General features: G+C 37.6%; 1 protein-coding gene across 2 annotated transcripts in view; it reads left to right on the forward strand.

Moving 5' to 3' along the window:
* Positions 1-20,883, forward strand: part of LOC129946026 (uncharacterized) — a 109,265-nt gene that overhangs the window by 85,532 nt on the left and 2,850 nt on the right. For both annotated transcript variants that reach the window (XM_056056038.1, XM_056056037.1), the window contains exons 3-4: positions 6,968-8,944; positions 9,006-9,199. In XM_056056038.1, coding sequence (XP_055912013.1) covers positions 6,968-8,944; positions 9,006-9,199 — 2,171 coding nt within the window. The remainder of the gene's footprint in view (positions 1-6,967; positions 8,945-9,005; positions 9,200-20,883) is intronic.

A 20,883-nucleotide genomic window follows, 5' to 3' on the forward strand; every position in this document is an offset into this window, starting at 1 on the left:
TTTATTTTAATAACGTTAATTACAATTATTTATAACAAACAAAAAAAAAAACAAAAAATTTGGCTTCACTGCCGTCTTTTTGAGCATTGACTGTAAGGTTCCAAAGGCAGCAGTAGTGGTATACTCTATTTCTCATAAGTTATAGTGTGTCTGGGGAATACGCACAAATTACTATATCATCAACAAATATTAATGCCTTGATACGAAATCCTGCTAAATCAACACCACCTGAGAGGTAATCTACAAGGCCATCTATGAAGAGCGAGAACAGGATGGGACTCAATGTACACACCTGTCTTACTCCCGAGTTGGTTGTGAACCAATCAGAACGCTCAGCTCCGCTCCACACTGTAGCCTGTGTTCCTCTATACAGCTCTTCAAAAACGCATCCAAACTTCAAAGATAAGCCCTTGTAGAATAAAGCACCTCGGTTGATTGAGTCGAATGCTGCTTTGAAGTCAATAAAGAAAGCATACAATTTTCTTCCCTGCTTAATAAAGCTTTCAGCTAGCCTCCTGACAATGAAAATATTATTAACTGTAGAGTACCCTGATCTAAAGCCCGCTTGAGTCTCTTTTAACAAGTTCTGCTCCGCAATCCACGTTCTGAGTCTCTTCTGCAACAGGGTTGTAAAAATCTTGTAAGTCGAATTAAGAAAAGAAATTCCACGATAGTTTTCTGCATCGAACAAGGATCCTTTTTTGTATATCGGAAAGATTGTATTATCTCGAAATTTATTTACATAAATATGCCCCTCAAATACTATTAAAAAGTATTACCAGACGTTCTTTTAGCATGAATGTTCCGTAGTACCCGTAGCGTGATGGTTAGTGCGTTGGACTGAGATTAAATCCCTGCCTGTGCCACCTAACTTTTTTCACGGGTACTGCCTCTAAAGAGAAATTGTGTTTTCTCAAATTAGCCGTTCGGATTCGGCATATAAACTGTAGGCCCCTTTCATTCTTGACAACACTACCCGCACACAGGAATGGTTGAGAGTTGTTAGTCACTAGGCACTGGTTATTCATGGACTGTTGCGCCAACTAATTTATTTATTTTATTTTTATTCCGTATTGATAGAACTTAACAGGAATACCATTTGCACTCGCTTTTCCATCTTTAAGAGATTCTAGAGTTAATTCCACTTCTTGTAGGTTAATTTCCGCATCTAGGATTTTGTTTTTGAATCGCATAGTGCCAATTTGTTTGTATGCTGCTTGGATTCAAAAGTTCTTTAAAATTAGTGGATAGAATGTTTGCACATAGTTTCTTAAGCGCTGCGATTTGTTTACCATTCAATTCCCAAGCAAGTTTCCAAAATTCGGTGGCGGTTTATGGATGTTTAGCCACTTTTTCGTATGTTACGGGATATATCTCATGTTGGCTTTTAATGCATCTAGAGTTCCGATATTGTTTGCGTTAATACGCATTTTTTTGAATAACCACACCGACAAAAATGCAATGGGGTCAAATCACATGCTGGCCAATTGCTGCCACTAAAACATTTAAAATGAAGAAATAATTATGTGGCTTGTAGCGTTGTCTTCTTGGGACCACATATCGTCCAAATCATGATCTTTACTAGCCAGCCAAAAATAACCACACTGCAACATTGGAAATCTTAAGAGTATCAAAAAGTTCAACCAATGCCGAACTCAAATTTATTCTTAATATTCAAACACTTAAGCGGCAAAAACATCGTTAAATACATTCATTAAGTAGAAAAATATTACTTTTTTTGTATCATTTGTTCATAAAAAATGTTTTGATAAAAGTTATTAATATTGGTTACTGCCATAAACCTCTTATTCTCTTATACTCGTATCTCTATTTTTGGCTTGGTTATACCAATTTGTGCTTGTATTTAGAAAATTACATCGAAGAAAAACTACTCTAATCGTAGTAAAGTCCGAACTCTGTTCTCAAATTAAGTTGAGCTTTTTCATTTCAGGTAGAGCTTCAGTGATCATTATTTATTCTTTTTTTTTTTGTTGTTTAATATTTAATAACAGGTGGACAGGACAGGCACATCACTTTGCCTAGGTAAGGTAGAAAGGTAGTTACCTATACAAAACTTTACTTTAAGCTTTTTTAAAGATACAAATGTTTGTTGGTATCTAAATAAATACTACTCAAAACAATGGGATTACATTCATATAAAAAAATTTCAGTAAATTACCTTATAGTCAGATTATCACACCATAAATTTTGTATATTTTCAATCTGATGAATGTGTGAAAAGCTTTTATAAATATTAAGGTAGACCAAAAATAAACACGGGGTAATCCCCAACGAATTCATCAAATCTCATACCTATAGATACTCATTATCTGTATTTAAAATCTTATTGACAATATTATATTGTTCTCGAAATTACTGTGTCTATTTTTTTCTCATTGTCTTGAGAAATATTCAAACACGAAAATTGTATTGTTGAATGAGTTTATATAAACACCTTTCAACAGTTAGGTAGCTCTAGCTAGTTACCTAAAGCTTTTAACACCATTCAATATAAATATGCATGCACAGGCACACACTGCAGGTTATGCATGCAAAAGTATATTTAACTAAAGTGGCATTGTGAAGAAACTGAATTTAAGAAAAACGCATTGCAGTTAAGATAAGTCATAAAGGGAGAGGTCTAGCTTTGACTATAATCAAAGTTTTTTTTAACCAAATTGCATATAAACTTAAAGGTACACATTAATTTATTCGTATTTAAATTTAATTAGGCATAAGGTCAAATGCTAATTTTATGACTTATTTCCAAAAGGTTTTTAACTATAGATAAGCTGAAATATGAAATATATTCAGTTATAATCAAAATGTGATAATTGATTCAAATTCGTTATCTGGAATATTAAAGTCAAAGCCGTTTATAGATTTTTAGCACATCTCGACGAGCGAGGCGACGCGACGGAGGCTTAGTTAAAAATTATTCCACATTGATTTGCATACATTTTATTGTTTATTTTAACATTTTGTGAGCGCATTGACGGGATTATGATGAAGGCGATTACGAAAATGCTAACCATATGAGTACAAGGGATTCGACTGCTTCGCAAATTTGAGAGGGTTGAAATGGAGTTATTGATGTGCAATATGTTTAATGATCCTTAAGCTAAATTTACACGGTTAATAGATCTTACAATAAAAACAAACTTATAACGCTTTGTTTTCTAGTGGTTTCGATGTGGAACCACAAAATTGATAATTTTCTGATGGCGAAATCCTAAATCGATTTGTGCAAAATATAATTTACATCTTCAGGAACAAAGGGATGGATAAACTCTTATAAGTTAAAGCATTTAAGTAACGTATTCCTTTTTTATTTTAGCATCTTTTCCTTCATCAGCTTTTCCACAATATTACAAGTGTAAAAAAAGCTGTACTTTTCTGTTTGAATTTTTTTATTTCATTACATTGTAAGTGTTGTTCATAGGATATGTTAGGTTAAAGTGTCTGTCCATGATAGAATAGGGCAAACTTAGGCCAGTTAAATTACTCATTGTGATACTCCATGAATCATGAGGCTTCCTTCTAAGCTCGATGAAACCTACGAAACTTGAGAGGCTGATTAGCTACTATGATTTAGATCGCTTAGATTGTTATATAAGACTTCTCCTAGATAATTCTTGCGTTTTTGAGCTTGCGCAGGGCATGTGCAGAGAAGATGAAGAACTGTTTCCTCTTCTTCCTCGTCCAAACAGCTTCTGCAAAAGTCATTTGAGAATACGCCTAGCCGCGTGGCGTGCTTTTCTATTAGACAGTGTCCGGTGGTGACACCTTTTATAGAGCTTATGTGCTTAGAGATAGCAAGCACCTTTATCACTTTAAATCTAGTGTTGGCCAATGTTTTTTTGTGGTCTGACACGTGGTGATGTTGTTCCACCTTGTGTTTGCCTTCTTCATGGCGTCCTGCAATATCAATAGTTTACAAGTTGCGAGTGGTATGTCAGCATTTGCCAAACTTGGAAGAATGGGTTGTACTGTAACGTTCCTCGCGAGTTCATCTGCCCTAGAGTTAGATGGAATGTCTCTATGGCCCCGCACCCACCAAAGGTGAATATTAAATTGTTGTGCCATCTCCATTAGAGGTGATCGACAGTTATGAACTGTCATAGAGTTTGTAGAGACAGAGTCCTGAGATTTTATAGCGGCCTGACTATCTGGTAAAATACGGATACCAGATGTTGATATCACGTGTTATTTAAGCCAGTACAAGACTTATTTTATCGACAGAAGTTCCACTCGAAAACACTTAAATGAGTCGTTGAGAGTACACACTTCCATTAACCTCTTGTTTTGTTTTTGAACCATCTGTATAAAAATGGATTGACTCGTCTTCCAGGAATGCCCTATCCTCCCAGAAAGATCTGGAAGGTATAGAAATCTGGAAGATTCTGTCGAATTGCAGTTGGGGGATGGTGTAGTCTGTGAGCTGGTAGCTATTTGTTTGCCAACTATATCAAGAGGTGTTAAATAGAGTAAGGTGCCCAGTGCCGAAGATGGGGTCGTGCGAAGTGATCCGCTTATACATAGGCAAGCTGAACGTTGGATTTTGTCGCGATTTATAGCTTTCTTAAAGCAGTCCACCATACTGGCACATCGTTCATTAAAATCGGTCTAATAACCGATGTACATATAGCCAATGCGTGATTCTGATTTGTAAGCTCCATTTATTACCAATAACTTTTTTGCAAGAAAAGAGAGCTACAGTAGCTTTTTTGACTCTTTATTGTACATTGTGTTTCCAATTTAGTTTTTCATTTTAAATAAGATCCAGATACTTAGCCTCGTCTGAGAATTAACAAATGGAATTTTGTATTTCATTGAAAATAAGACTAAACCGGTTTTGTGTAGGTTAACACCCAGTCCACACGGATCAGCCCAAACTATTAGTCTGTCCAAAGCGTTTTGTAAGAGTTCTTTTAAGTTGTTAAGATATTTTCCTGAAACCGTTATAGCAACGTCATCCACATAGGCAATAACTCTGAAACCCTCCGCATCCAGACTAGTTAGGATTTCATTCAATTCTTGGGTTCTAGAGGAGAGGGGATAGAACACCACCTTGCGGTGTCCCTCTACCAACGAATCTTCTGGCAGAATTAATTATTCTACGATTCAGCATTAAATGAATTAATTCCCTGAGCGAACTCTCTACGTTTAAAGATGAGTGCAGATGAGTCTACTTTGTTAAAAGCAACCATAGTAAACTCTCCATGATGTACGGAATATTCGATGGTGCCTAGGAAGGTGTGTAACGCCGTTTCCACCGAATTATCTATACAGTAGTCTTGTATCAATACTTGCCCTTAAATGGATATCAATCAATCTTTCCAAGATCTTAAGAAGAAATGATAATAGACTTATAGGTCGTAGATCTTTAGGATTGACTCGCGAACATTAACCTGCTTTGGGTATAAAAACAACTTTAACTTCTCTTGGACCAGGTAAAGACAGCCGGTAAAAATTGCCTCAAGGATTGGTGCAATAATGTCTGATGATTTTTGTAGTTCGGCTGCTATTATTCCATCTACGTTTTGTCCATTACAGACAGCCACTTTAAGCTCACTAAAGCTCAGCTACGTTTTTGACACTTTTTCACGAATTTCACTTTTATTTTATTTTAATTGTGAGACTATGGAAAAAAAATTTGTACTTTCTGCCTTCGACATACATATGTATACCTGCCTTCCTCTACTTTTTTGCAATATACATATGCAAGTATATCCACTTTTGACTTTAACTAAATCAAACCGAATTCAATTATCGGATTCTAAATCGTTATCAAAAATGTCGAAATGCTTGCTGCTCGAAAAACCATCATATCAACCATCAATCAACATGACGTCGAAGAATTAATTATTTCCCTTTTTTGTAACGTGTAGGGTCAACTTCATAAAGAATCTTATTTCTTTTGAAACGAGCAGGAGAAATTCCAGGGTTCTAGCCCTGTTTGTGCCAACTAATGTTTTCTTCACGGGTATTGCCCCGCTTGCGAGGAATTGGATAATCCTCCAAGAGTAATTCTTGTCATGAAAACTGCTTTCTCAAAGCCATTCGAATTCGGCATAAGAACTGTAGGTCCCCTCGATACCTGACCTGACTCGCACACAGGAATGGTTAAGAGTTGTAAGCAACTAGGCAATAGTTATCTAGAGACTGTTGCACACCCTTATTTATTTACTTATGAGATTGTTGGCATGTGGCCAGAGCTTAAAAATTCTATTGTTTCCGATGTGTAGTTTCAAATTTGCTGCTTCACATGATAAATTTATTGCTCGAAGTTGGGAATGAATTACTATGACAACTTAGTTTCATAATGGATATTCAAATTCTATTTGATTGTTTATCAACAAAAAACTCAAATATCACTTTAATGACTTTTCATAACGTTCAGAATTTTCTCAAAAGCTTATTGTTTGTATCGTAAGCACATAAGTTTAGGTCAAGGCATGTAATCCTCGTATAAACAATTATACCTTAAATAAACTTGGCTTTGCGACAGCTTACTCAGACCCCATACGCCGATATGTATGTAGGTAATCTGCACTTGTGTGTGCTATTAAGCTGTCTCGTCACGTCCCGCAGTTGTCGTCTGCGATTTTTTTGTTTTTAATTTACAAAGTATACGCTTTGGTATGTTGTCATAGATGTCTTCAGGTCAATAAGACGAAGAATTACTAGCTGAAACTGAATAAATAAAAATTATTGTTTTTAAGATATTTATCCACAATTTCACCGGCTGGTTTGGACAAATTTTTGGGCCTGGCGCCACAGAAAAATATAAGTACATATGTTGATTATAACGAAAAATATTTGTAAAATCATTCAGCTAGGACTGTTAGAAATGGGTTTAAACTTAGATATAAATTATTTTCAAAATCGATAGAAATATTTTAAATAAGTGTATCATAATTTTATTGTATTAAACTTTAACTAAACTTTTTTTATTTATTCTTAGATTCATTGGATAGTGTCTCAACGACAACAACATTTCGGCCTTCCCGTTTAAACAATTCATCAAATTCCCCCCACCAGAGAGACACAAAGCTTATGAATCTTCTTGCTGCCCGACGAAGTGCTCTACATCAGGACAGATTCAGAACCCACAGTCGATCTGCGACAACAGGCAGAACGAAACCTTCAACAGAAGCAACTTCCAAAGCCCCACCTGATGCCCGAACAGTATGCGTTCGAAATTGCACGAAAAACTTTACCCGACGGACAAGTGCAAGTTGCATGCGACAATGCACCAATATTCATCGACGCAACAATTCAACAAATTCTTCTTCGTCTTCCTCTTCAACAAACAACAATAATTCTTCTTCCGAAGAGGAAAAGTCACAAAAAGACAATAATGAAATACTTTTCACCGATGAATCATCACATGGATTTTTCGTTGTTGCCAAAGATGCAAATGACACCATGAATCACATTCCAGAGCTAAGAAAGTTTCCAGGAGTCTTGCCGGGAAATTTGTACAAAGGAAGACCGAGAAATAAGCCTAATGTTTCAGTGCAACAACCAGACACCGATTCGGAGTCTTATTTGTATTTTGGCAGGAAAATTCCATCACTACGTCCGTCCTTCTTGAGTATATCCACTGTAAGTGATGAACATCCACAAGTATTTGAAGTGTCTGTTTCACAAAAGCCACCTCGACCTAAAAGTTCAAATAAATTCAACCCCAGAGATAGACTTAGCTCACCGTTTACCAGAAAGTTGAATGTTGGTAAATTAGCTACTCTGGTTTCGCCGGATCCGATTCCAATTGCTGAACACACGACGACGTTGAAACCCGACGCCAAAAAGTCTAAGCCCAGTGAAAAACAAAATGTTAGTGCTGAAGTCCAATCTGAGCCGGAGGTTCCGTCTCTTAAACTAATAGTTGACACACCTCTTCCACGGGAAATTAATTTACGGTTTGATGATTCTAGCCCAACACCTGTCGAAAAATCTTCCACAACTACAACAATTCATCCTCCTGAAGTGTCAACGCCTTTAATAATAAATGTTATTGACGAGGAAGAAACAACTACTGTTCAAACAACAGACCCAGAATATGCCACTAATCCAACTGATTTAGGTATTGAAGACGCCAGCACTGAGATAGCAAAAGTTGAGGCTCCTGCACACTTTTCAGAAGATAAAACTAATTTAATAATTTTCGTCAATAAAAGCATGAAAACTGTGACGCCCTCACCTCCGCCTTTAGTGCAAACCACCATTTTTTCATCAGTGCGTTCTACGGTCTATCCCCCAACTGCATCAGTCCCAAGCAAGGCCCCTGACTCGGTGAGCACCGAAAAGCATAAAGACAGAGAAAATATCTTTGCAGCTGGGGAAGAAGAAAACGTCGACATAACCTCTCCATCCTATGAAAGTCCGGAGATTACAATACGTGCCTTAACAGAGGCCACAGACGAAACCAAAACTAGTCTGGCTAAAGACGGCGATTTGTCGCGTCTAAATATAGCGACATACACGCTAGCTGCTCTCGGAATGATTCCGGTATTGATTGGTGTTGTTTACCTGGCCAGATCATTGATTTTGAGAGGCTACTCTAAGCATGATGAGGATTTCGATGTTTGTATAACTGACCAGAAGCCCATAAGCCCAGTGAAAAAGATAGATAACAATTATGAAGATGACGAGGAGGAAAGTGGACAGTATGAACAGTGTTCGATCAGCAGTAGGGATGAGTTCAACAGAGCTAACTTAAGACTGAAGAGCTTACTGGGCGAAGGAAACTTTGGAAAGGTATGGAAAGCTGAAGCAGACGACTTAAGTGGTCACATTGGTGCAACACGAATTGTAGCTGTAAAGACAGTTCGATCTGGAAGTTCTCAAAATGATCTTAGAGAAGAAGCAACCATCATGCGTAAGCTTGGATCACATCCTAATATTGTGACTTTGTTAGGAGCATGTCTCGAAAGTGGTTTGTACTTTATTTTTTAATATTTAAAAAAACTTATTAATTGCTGATATTATTTTTACAGAGCCTCAAATGTTAATTATGGAGTTTGCAATGCGTGGACGATTGTTATCACTTTTAAGGGCTGCCAGAAGTGCTACAAATATTTTACCAGCCTCTGTTCCTGGTGGTAAAAGCTTGGCTCCTTTATCTCCGAGAACTTTGGCTGGCTTCTCGCTTGACATAGCTGCAGGAATGGAATATATAGCAGACAAAAGGGTACGAAATACAAGTGTTAACTTTTAAAGTTTTAGGTATTGGTAGTTCAGTAAAGTTACTAAGACTCTAATAATTGAATTTAAGCTTAAAAAAGCACAATGTTATAGACAGCAGTTATGTTGGAAAAAGTTCAATCAATGAGGCTTAAATCACAAAAAGTCGGCGATAACCCGGCGAATATGATCTTAAAGGATAATTTACTGGCCTGTAACGTGAAACTATGCGGCTATCAAACGTTTCCTTCAATAAATCTATTATGGCGCTAGCTGTGTAATATGTTGCATCGTATTGACAAAACTGCAGCTCCTGTTTGGTCAATTGATAAACGAAAAAGTCAGTAACCATGGCTGTATACGGACCATAATTATTCCACCAACCCATGAATCACACCAAACAATCAGTTTTTGTAGATCTATCGGTGTCTCAATATACATTTCAGGATTATTATCATTTCAATTCGGGAAGTTTTATTTATTGACGTATCCTTTCAAGCAAAAGTGAGCTTCATTCTTAAAAAACAAAAATTGTTTAAAGAAAGTAAAAGAACCATGATTTCAAAAAAAAAATTGATTGATTTCGAAGCGTTGTTCCATGGCAAAATGCCGAACCAACTTTAAATAAATGACTTAAAAATGAAAAACGACCGCTCCAATTAAAAAATTTTTGCCAAGATGAAGTTATATGCTTCTTACAAACGGTATGAGTTATTCAAAATAAAACAACGAAATCTTCAGTAAAACTTAATAGGCCTTATCGGGAATCTCCCGGGGAATTTTATTTCCCACGGAAAGTTTCATTCCCAAGAAACATTTCGAGTTATCGTGAATTTCCCTAGAAATAAATTTTTCCCGGGGAAACATATACCAACATCGAAAAAACAAATTTTTTTTCGGAACTCAATTTCGAATTGTGTGCAGTGTTATCATAGGATCTTAATTAAAAAAAATGTATTGTTAGTTGAAATTCCCTGTACAATAAAACAATATCCCAAACAAATTTCCCCTATTATGAATTTGTAAAATCTTTTAAAGCATCAACTTTGTTTCTTTATTCATTAAGAATATTTGGAATCATCATTTTACGTTTCTTTATTAAGCAGAATATTCCGGATAAATCATTTTGCTGTTTTTCTTTATTCGTTCCGGAATATTTAAAATGCATTCTTTTTTTTCATGTGGAGAAAGAAATATATGATACTTTTGTTTACACTTTGTTTTTCACTACATAAAATAAATAAAGTAACTGGTTACAAAACTTTCTTCACCAAAAACAAATTATTGCATCTTTCGGAGCTTTTCTTCCTCAATTTAAATGAGGTCCTCTTTAAATTTTATCTTCGATTCAATTTCTTTGAGTCTCAAGTTTTCCATTTTGTTGTTGTGGCGTTTAATTTCTTCAAATTTTTGTTGTTTTTGCTGTTCCAATTGGATGTTATGGCGACACATTTCTTTCAACATAAGTTTTTGCTGATCATAGAGCCTATCTATAGATCGGTAAATTTTTTGTACTCTTTGAGAAAATTCCTCTTGATGACTTTCCAGAAAATCGACGGCTTTTCCTACTTTAGTGCAAATCTCTTTTGAATAGTAAGCTCTTGTTCTAGATATTCTGGGTTCGTCGTATTAAATGATTTCCTTTTTTTTGACGATTTGCTTGAATTCATAATGTCATCAGCGACAGGCTGGGGTTCTGGTTCAATTTGTTGACGATCTACTAGATACTTAGAATGACTTTCATCGAAGTCAAGAACACATTCCAAACTTTCTTGAAGTGAGGGAACGTTTTCTTTATCTTGGTTCCCCATTTTCCTTTCTTTACTACACGAAGGTAATCCAAATGAAGATGCATTTCGGCAACCTTCTATCGAATCCTTCATGGAACATATTCTGATGATGATTTCCTCCAAACGCGAAAATTTGTGTTCCTTAAATTGACCTCCTCCGGTAGCTTTTTTATTTTTTATGTTTTCTGACATTTTGTTCAGATTATATTTTTTTTTGTCGAGCCATACCTGTTTGTATTGAAAAAAGAAAAACATTTTTAGAGCCACAAGCATTATAATTTTGTGCTTTTTTCCAATCGGATACGGATTTGATTGGTGGACCAAGGCTATTGAGCTCAATCTCCGTTTTCTTCCAAAACTTTGCCAAATCTTCTTTTTCTCTGTAGGTGGTAAATCCAGTCGCAATATCCGTATTCTTTTCCATAATACTAACCAGAAGTTCTAATTGGTTTTGATTTGCTGAGTTCGTCCTATAATAAAATTAAAAAATTGTTTTTATTTATCAAAAAAGTTTCAAATGCACTTACATTGCTCCGTCTCGCCTTAATTTCTCCGCCAAAATAAATGCGGAAAAATTCCAGAGAAATCACATCAAATTTCCCATGCAAATATTGTTCACGATAGCAAGAAATTCCGAGGGGAATTTCGAACATCATTCACGATACGAATTTTTCGAACGTGGGAAATATTTCCCGGGAAATCTCGTTCACGATAGGGCCCAATGAATTGTGATAAGAAAAGGTGCTTGTGCTTTTCATTCTTTTTTTTTTTTTTTTTTTTTTTTTTTTCCAAATTCATTTTTATTTATTCAATCTTAAACCTATCTTAAAGCTAGACAAAAATTCATAAAACTAGCCTAATTATCCATAACTTACAACTAACTTAATGGTCCCATACGGACACTCTAAGCTAAACTATAACACTAATTACTAATGCCTTTCGGCCTTAAAATCTATTTTACTTCAATTTAAATTTTATGTATTTTGTATTTATTAGAAAATTATGAGAAAAAACTAATATCAAGGTCCTTTTTTATTTTTACTTAAAAAACTACTTAAAATTAGGTCCTTAAATAAAACTTAAAGCTAACTTAAACTACCTATTCTACCTATAAACTACTTAAAACTAGAACAACCACAGCAGCAAATCTAACGTGTTTTGTTTTTATATTTTACTGTCTTTTTTGTATGTTTTTTTTTGTTTTCTTTGATTTTTTATTGTTTTTTATTTTTTTTTTTTTTATTTTTTTTTTTAATTTTTTTTTTTTGTTTTTTTTTTTGTTTTTTTTTAAATTTTTTTAAATTTTTTTTTTTGTGCCACCATGCCTATTCTACTTAAAACTAAACCCTAAACTATAAAACAAGTATGTAAGCCGGCCAAGGCTTAAACCCCATCCCGACCTACCCATTATCAAGTGCCGATTGAAGCCACCATAACTGGTTCTCCTGCTTCACCCTATCAGTTCGGTCCCGTTCGGACACAGCCCTACTGAACCGAAGGAGCTCCGCTCCGCCTTGTGCCATGACGTCCCGACTGTACAGGAGTCGCCTATCCACGGTTCTTCGTCTGACGTGGTAGATTAACGGAACTGCCAATCTATCCTGTATCAGACCGCATTTGTCTAAAAAGAGGAATGCCTCTGGTGGAATGAACCCGCTCAAGCGTGCACTCTCAAAATACTCGTCGTTCGGATAAAACGCCCCGAAAATTAAATTGTTGGTCGAAGACATAGCTCTTGCAATGTGACCTCGAACGAGTTTTATCACGAAATTGTCAATTCTGTTGATTCGAGCCCCGTTGTATAGGACCTCGTTGGAATAGTAATGCACATAAGAAGATTCGGCTGTTCGATATAAGCCGGTACAGCGTCGTAAACACTGCCGCTCGAACACCCGAAACTTCTCCATCTGGGAAGGGGCAACGTTGAACCACACAGGACAACCATAAACGATCATTGGCCGTATGAGGGCCATGTAGCAAATTACCTTCACTCTGGGGTCAAGCCGACTGCTAAAAAACAGTCGTTTCGTCAGAGCGAAGGCCCCTCTGGCCCTGGTCAGAGCAGCATTTATATGTCTGTCGAAATATAAATACTGATCTAACCAGATACCAAGGTACTTCACTACACTTTTGCTCGCCAATGGCTGCCCGTGAAGATCAACGATGACCATCTTGCGCCAATTCTTACACGTATCCCTCGTGGCCCTAGCCAACGGAGTCCGGAACAGAATTGTCTCTGACTTCTGGACATTTATTTTCAGTTTCCAGTCGTCGCAATATCGCTGAATCTTGTCGAAATCACGCTGCAAGAGATTTCTAATAACCTCAACCTTTCGGGCCGTTCTGTACGCAATTAGATCGTCGGCGTACGCAATTGCCTTTGTAAGACTACCTATCAGATCGCTGGTGTAAATGCTGAAGAGAATCGGCGAATTCACCGCTCCCTGTTGAAGACCATTTTTAATTGAGAATGTTGTGGTAGAAGTTACATTGCCACTTTTGACAACAAACTTTCTACCGTTAAGCATATCATAAAGTATATACAACAATGGCTTGCTAATGCCAAACCTGCTCAGTTTTAGGTAAAGACCCTCTAACCATACGGTGTCAAAGGCCTTTTCCAAATCAACCAGGACAGCACCTGTGCATTGTTGTTTTGACTTATTCCATTGGATATCAGAAACGAGTTTAGACGCAGCATGAATTGTGTCATGACCCGCCTTGAACCCGAACTGTTTATCCGGAATAATTTTGTTGTCCGCAGCCCACTTAGTCAGAGCCCCATTAATGATCTTTTCGAAAACTTTGCTGATGCTCGGAAGAAGACTTATCGACCGAAGATTTGACGGGTTGGAGTTGTCCTTTCCCTTTTTCGGGAGAGGATGAACCACAGCGGTCTTCCAATGCACTGGATAATATGCATTATTCAGTGCATTGTTGAAGAGTGTGGTGTAAATGTCAATTGCTTCCGTCGGTAAATGTCTTAGCACAACGTTGGATATACCATCGATACCTGCTGACTTTTTGTTTTTTATTGAGTTGAAGATGAGCTGAAGCTCAACCTTCGTCACTAACAAGGGACTTGGTCCCGTTTGCTCGGCGATTATGGCATTTGCCAAGGAATCGTCATTGAACCGCATGAAACCGCGGTTCTCAGATCGCCAATGTGTGATATCATTACGGAGGTAAAAGTGATTAAGTAGGGCTCTGTTTTCCAGGTCGTGGTTGGGGCGAATGCTTACATTCACCTTGTACACTTGCTGGAAGGCAGCTCCCACCGCCTCCACTTTTTCCTTCGGATCTTCAATTATGTAAAAGTCATCGTCAAAGATGGCTTCCTCTGGATCTATTTGCGCAGTCATGAGTACGTCTCTGTTCTCTTCAGTTCTTTGGAGTTTAAGACACGGAAGGTCATTATCGTTTTTCTTCCTGAATATCTTGTTGATTTTGGGGAACATACTAGGGTCACTCGAATTAACTGACCGGATCTTGCGGTCCCAGTATTTGTTAATTGATAACCTGTAGTTCTCCTTAATCAACAGATTGACATTTTTTATTGACGACTTCAGTGTCCTAACCTCCAAGTCGCGTGGGTCTGTAAGTCGTCTGTACAAGTTTTTGAGTCTTGTCAGTAAGCCACTCTTGTGCCTACGTAGTGCGTCAATTGTCGCGTTTCTGTAAGCGTCCATTTGGTCCCGTTCTTTGTACTTTGGGATTGTCCGTTCCATCGTTCGTTTTATTGTTTCGTCCATCTGTTGTAAGTGTTGGTCGATTTCTGTATTTGTCAGGTTTCTGTTGTTTGGTGGGGCTATGTCACTCGAACGAAGTTCTCTCGCTAGGGCATTGGTGAAACGAGGCCACCGCATCTTACTGTAATTGTAAGAATGCGTTGGAACGTATTCCTCCAACTCCACGCGTTCGTTCGGAATCTGCATTACAGCAGCCAGTCCGCAGTGATCACTGTCGTACTCGACTGTCTGTAAGCAGTTTCGGGGGTGATTACCCACTTTGTCTGTAACTGTCAGTCTGGTGTCGTACAGCAAAAGATCCAGAAAGGAGCCGCTTCTTGGATACGATGGCCTTTCAGTAGCCAGCAGGTCGACGCCATATTCAACGCTGTAAAGATTCATCAAATTAAAAAGATGGTTACCTCTAGGATTACTATGTTGATTTCCCCAATCTTCATGTTTTGCGTTCAAATCACCGGCCAAGATGAAATAGTTTTCTTCCAAGCTCAGTTTAAGTTCCCTAAAAACAATCTCAAGTTCTGATGCAAAGTAAGTGACCTGCGGAGCTCCAGCCGCATAAGCCGCAATCATATACATCCGCTTCCCTTGAGAGAGAGAGATGCATACAACGCAAACTTCTAGCGTCTTGAGCTTTCGCAATTCATTGTTGTATATGACTTTATAATTAATACCTTTTCGTATAAAGAGAGCGACACCGCCCCCTTGAGTGGAGTCGGGCCGGTCTCTTCTTACGATATTGTAATTTTTATGAGTCAATTTGTGTTTGTGGTTTAGCTTAGTTTCGCTAGCCATAAACACATCGGGACTGTAGTCTTTCAACAATTGGAACATATTGGCTCTTCGTTCAATCCTAATCAGTGAATTTACATTCATAGCTAGGACTTTTAGGCGCGTCTCCGGCAGCGCGCCCATTATGGTCTAAATTGCGCCAGGCCAGGCAACAAAGAGTAGAGATGATCTACCCTTTTGCCTTGCTCCTTTATCTGACTTTGCAGTCCTGTTAGTTGACCTTGAATGCTCAACAACAAGGCTACAATGTCAGGCTGCACCTCTGGTGCCTTAGGCACAGGGGCCTTTGGGGCAACCGTTGGTGGAGCCTGTCTCGTGTTTCCACTCCCTGACACCATTTGGGCGTAAGAGAATTTGGGATCCACGAATTTTTGTGTTGGAGCCTGTCGAACTGTTCGACTATTTTCGGCTTTTTGACTGGCCTGTTTTTGCTTCATTTGTTGGACCTTAGGGCAACCCCTATAGTTAGCCGGGTGCCCTTGGTTTCCACAAAGGACACACTTGAGCAGGGTCAAATCCTCAACCCGCTCATTCCCCAGCTTACATTCTCCTACTTTGTGGGTTTCTCCGCACCTGACACAACGCAACTGCATATTGCAGTTGGCATTGGCATGGCCAAACCTCTGGCAGTTAGTACATTGTAAAATGCCGTCGTGCCTTTTTAATGTATCCCAGCGTGCAGTTTGATAGTCGAGAGATGTGATTTTCTTCAGACTATCAAAACTGCTTTGGGGCGATAATGTTACCAGGAACATTGGCAGCCTATAACCCCCTCGTCTTGACTTCACCGTAGTGAACGGCTTGACCCCGATAAAATCGAGATCGTCCGTGGCTTTTTGACGGAGCTCAGCTAAGAGCTCCTCTGGTTCCGTGCAGGAACTTATGCCCTTCAGAAGGACCGTCTGGAATTTTTCGCTCTTAGGCGTATAGCTGAAGAACTCAGCGGTGGCCTGTTTCAGCACTTCTTTAAGTAATTTGTATTCGGCCAGTGAGAAGCACTGTACCGAATACCGCTTTTCTTTTTCATTCAGAATATTGATTAAAAATTTGCCCTTAGTGGCCGACTTACATACCTGTTTCAAGTCTTGCAGGTCAACCCGGTAGGTCCTAATTGGTGGCACCTTCTCCTTCTTGGGCTGTGGTTGTTTCTGGTGTTGCTGCTGTTGTTGCTGCTTCTGCTGCTGTTGTTTCTGCTGCTGCTGTTTCTGCTGCTGTTGTTGCTGCTGCATTGCTTTACTTGAGGTTGATGGGCCCTCAACATTTGGGCCTGTGACTGCTGCTGGCTTCTTTTTATTTTGCTCCGCTCCTGTGTTTTTGGGAGCGGGCTTATGTTGTGGTTGTTTTTGCTGCTGTAGTTGTTGTTGCTGTTGTTTTTGCTGCAGTTGTTTTTGCTCATGTAGCTTTTGCGCTGCCTCTTCTTGTCGGCGCGCCTCTTGTTTGTGCTTAAGTGCACTGAGGAGGGGCTCTATTTCTTCCTTGAGCTTATTGAGACTTTGCTCGAACTGGCTGATGGCTGCCTGTTTGGTTTGCAGGGCCTGCACCAGTTCTATTTCATTTTGGAGGTCCACCACTACCTCCAAAGCCTTCGTTGTCGGCGGGACTGGCTCTGGCTCCGATAGGATTAAATCCATATTCGGAGGCCTGAAGAGCCCCTCTCCACCTTCAGACACGTATTCAGTTTTTTCAGACTCTGCGTAGTCTGAAAACTCGCTCTCGGTGGTAACTCCTCCTTTACCACCCTCCATTTCTTTCCGCATGTCCCGCCGCTTAGCAGAGTTGGCCCTCTCCACTTTGTTTGGGCTATGCTTTTTTAATTTTCTTTTTTTGATAGTTGCTGCTGCTTCTATCCAGTGGTCTGATGTTTGACCAGATGTTGTTGCTGTTGTTTGTGGTGCTGTTACTGGCACCACCGTAATATCGCCTGATGTGTTGGCCGAGGTATCTTTCGATACCCCAGCTTTCTTCTCCTTAACCATTTGCTTCTCTTCCCAATCGATGAAATCAACAATTTCTCGATTATGAAAAAAAGCAATAATATTTTTCGTCGACTCCGCCCGGGATTCGAACCCACGACCTCTGGATTCGTCTGCAGACGCCACCTCCACTGAGCTACCGATGAATTTAAAAAAGTTGTGGCAACTTGCCAACTTTAGATTTCCTAACACACTTTGAATTGTTTTACTTGAAACTAAAATAAAAATAGCACTTCTTCACACTTTGGAAGTCAAAGAACGACTATGCTTTTCATTCTCGCACATATAGTATATACATTTCATGAAAACGAAAATATCGTATTTTCGCGTAAAGTTCAAAAAGTAAATGTGCAGGCGAACTTTGTACCGTTTTTAACCTCTTATTTAAAATATATATTTATGTTTTTAGAGGACTTAATCTGATTCCAAACTGTTATAAATAAAAAATTACTTACTTAAAATGTAGTCTCGGTCATCCGAAAACAGTTTTGAAAAATACAACTTGGAAATTGCTTGAGAAAATTTGTTAATTTTGAAATATGTCTTATTAAAAATGTCAAATTAAAAAACAATTTTCTTGTTCTTCAGTTTTTTAATGCTCTTATATCTGAAAATTTTTGTCCCAAGTTCTTAAAAGCTTAAAAGCTAAAAAGCTTTTTTTAGTATAGCTATTTTTAAAGGTATATGTATTTATTACAATTAAAATCAAAAGCTTCTTTAAAATAATTTACATTTTATATTTTCCATTTTGTCAACGTTTTATTTTATGAACGTGTTTTAAACAAATCATGAGTGCAGTCAGAATGCTGTTCACAAACGTTTCTGATCATATTTAAGGCAAGACATCCAAAACAAAGCTTGAAATTACGAACTCAGCGATAGTTAGGATATCAAGTTAAAATAAAAGATAACATTTACTCCAGAAGCCATTAAAAAGAGAAAGAAAAAAGGCTTTCGAAATAAAGAAGTAGAAATAAATATTTCAAAATACGTTTTTTTTTTCCAGAACTAAAAATAAGAACTTAATCTATGACCTACAAAATAAAATTTAGGAAGGCGCTCCCAGCTATTACACTATAACATAAAAAGTTTCCGGGAACTTAAAGTTGTTAGAGGGACAATCAAACAAATAGAACGCTTTTAGATTTGTTATTATTATTATTATAAGAAGCTTTATTTCTTTACAGATGCACAGTTCTTTTTAAGAATCTTATGAAAGAATATTTCCTCAACAAATAATAAAAGGACTTCTACATAGGAACGATAATGATTAGATAATAATAAATAATTTAATTTTCACAAAAACAGTTTGAGAAAATTTAATTGAACCAAAATTCTAAGGCAAAGCATAAATAATTTAAATTTCAGCACCCACTCTCGCTCCAGATGGCTTCGATTGTTCATCTGTTTGAATTTCTAACAAGTTTGAAAATTAAGGAACACTTCTTTGGAAAGTCGCTTTGTCAAAAAGTCAGCTCTTAATTTATTCTATTAACAGTATTTAGGTTCAATGATCATATTCTCTCGTAGGTCTCTTGTATGATGATGGTAAATATAAATATGTTTGGTTCGAGCTCCACATTCAGTTAGGCCAATACATCCCTGATTACCTTCATATATTATTATGGATTGATTAATATTTACCTCTATTTTTGAAGTTGCATATGATTTCACTACTTACTACGTTTCGGTTGATGACATAGCAGCTGAGGTCTGTTTTCGACTTGACCAAGCTATGCTTATTCCTGCGAATTGGTGTACGTACCCACTACTTGCTTTTCTATCTCTTGAATCACCATCCTAGTTGAAATCCACATAGCACTCCATTTATCAACTGTAGTCGCTAGATATCACATAGCTCTACTTACAAATTTCCAATCACTTTCAGTTGAAGATTCTATTCGTTTGTTCAAAAGCTTAACAACTAAGGATACATTTTCTCTTGACACGATAGCAACATAGAGTAATGTCCCAATAGCTTGACTTTGGAATTGTATCTTTACTTGGACTTAAGAAACCTGTTTCGATTGGCGTTTAAATTCGTTTTTAATAGGTCTTAATCTTAGATCTTAGATTCTTACCAGTTTTTGAGTTTTTGACCTATGGCTGAGTTTGATTGACCCCTCTCTATACCTAGATTATGATTTTCTTTTTCCAATATTCAATTGTCCTTGGAGTTGTTGATAATATTTATTATTTTTTCGCATATGTAAATGTCGCCAAAGCGCAACCACAACAAGACTTTGTATAGTTTCGTGTTTAACCACTGGTACAAAGGTTTCATCATAATCGTCACCGTATTTTTGAGAAAATACTCTTGCTTTCAGACGGGCCTTATAAGTACTTACACTTCTGTCTGCATTAGTTTTGGCTTTAAATAGCAAATAACAACTCACTGTTCTTCTTCAGGCGCTAGATCTGTTGATGTCCAAACTTAAAGCTCGTTCATTCAACATTAACCAGGGCTTTGTACGACAAGCTCATAGGCTAAATGCCTTTATTGGAACGATTTGGCTTCGATGTTCTTGATTTTCAGTCTGATTTTCAATGTGTTCACCGCACTGGGCTACTGACTGTTCTTCTATAACCAGAGGCTTATTACATGTTCCCAGTCTTACTGAAACGTACTCCGAGATATATGTACATATTAGGTTTATTTTCGATCATTCTCAAGGGTCTTGATATTCAAACTTGCTTATATTTTAGGCCAAGTATACTATAATATTTTGAGTTAAGATCCTATTTAACAAGAACGCGTTCTTCAGCTTTGTCATCTAATTTCCTTCTCTTCTGTTTTAGAACTAAGTTAAATGATTTTGATCCAAACACTCTAATACGGTTCGGGTCAGTTTTTTCTCCTTTGAATAACTCAACTGGTGTCATCTCAAGACTGTTGCTGGGTAGCCTATTCTTCAAATTGTCTGTTGTTAACACGGCTTTCCCCCAAAAATAAGATCGCAGAATGACAGGAGTTCAGCAAATATAGCACTTTAAATTGAAAGTCGCCAATTAATGTTAGGAAATATTGGTTATATCATGGAGTTGATGTCTGCATAAGACCGCAGAGATCAAAATGAATTAATTTAAAAGGTTGCTTTCCTCTATTTTGTCTCACAGGGAACTTAACTTACATTTAATGCAATGTTCACAAGTTATCTACTCAGAGCACTTCATCAGATAAATAAAAGTTTCAAGATCTTCTTTTACGAGCCTCTCGATTGCTGCTAAATCTCTAAGACCGAGTCGACGATGCCTCTGATGTATGCACAGTCAGTTCTACAGAACAGCTCAATGGATTTTCCAACAACTCAAACAATGGCATCTTTATGGTAACTCTCCTTACCACCAAAGAATTCCATATAATTTTCTTTTTAAGTACAGGTGACTTTC

The sequence above is a fragment of the Eupeodes corollae genome, chromosome 2 (assembly GCF_945859685.1).
Source record: "Eupeodes corollae chromosome 2, idEupCoro1.1, whole genome shotgun sequence".
NCBI lineage: Eukaryota > Metazoa > Arthropoda > Insecta > Diptera > Syrphidae > Eupeodes > Eupeodes corollae.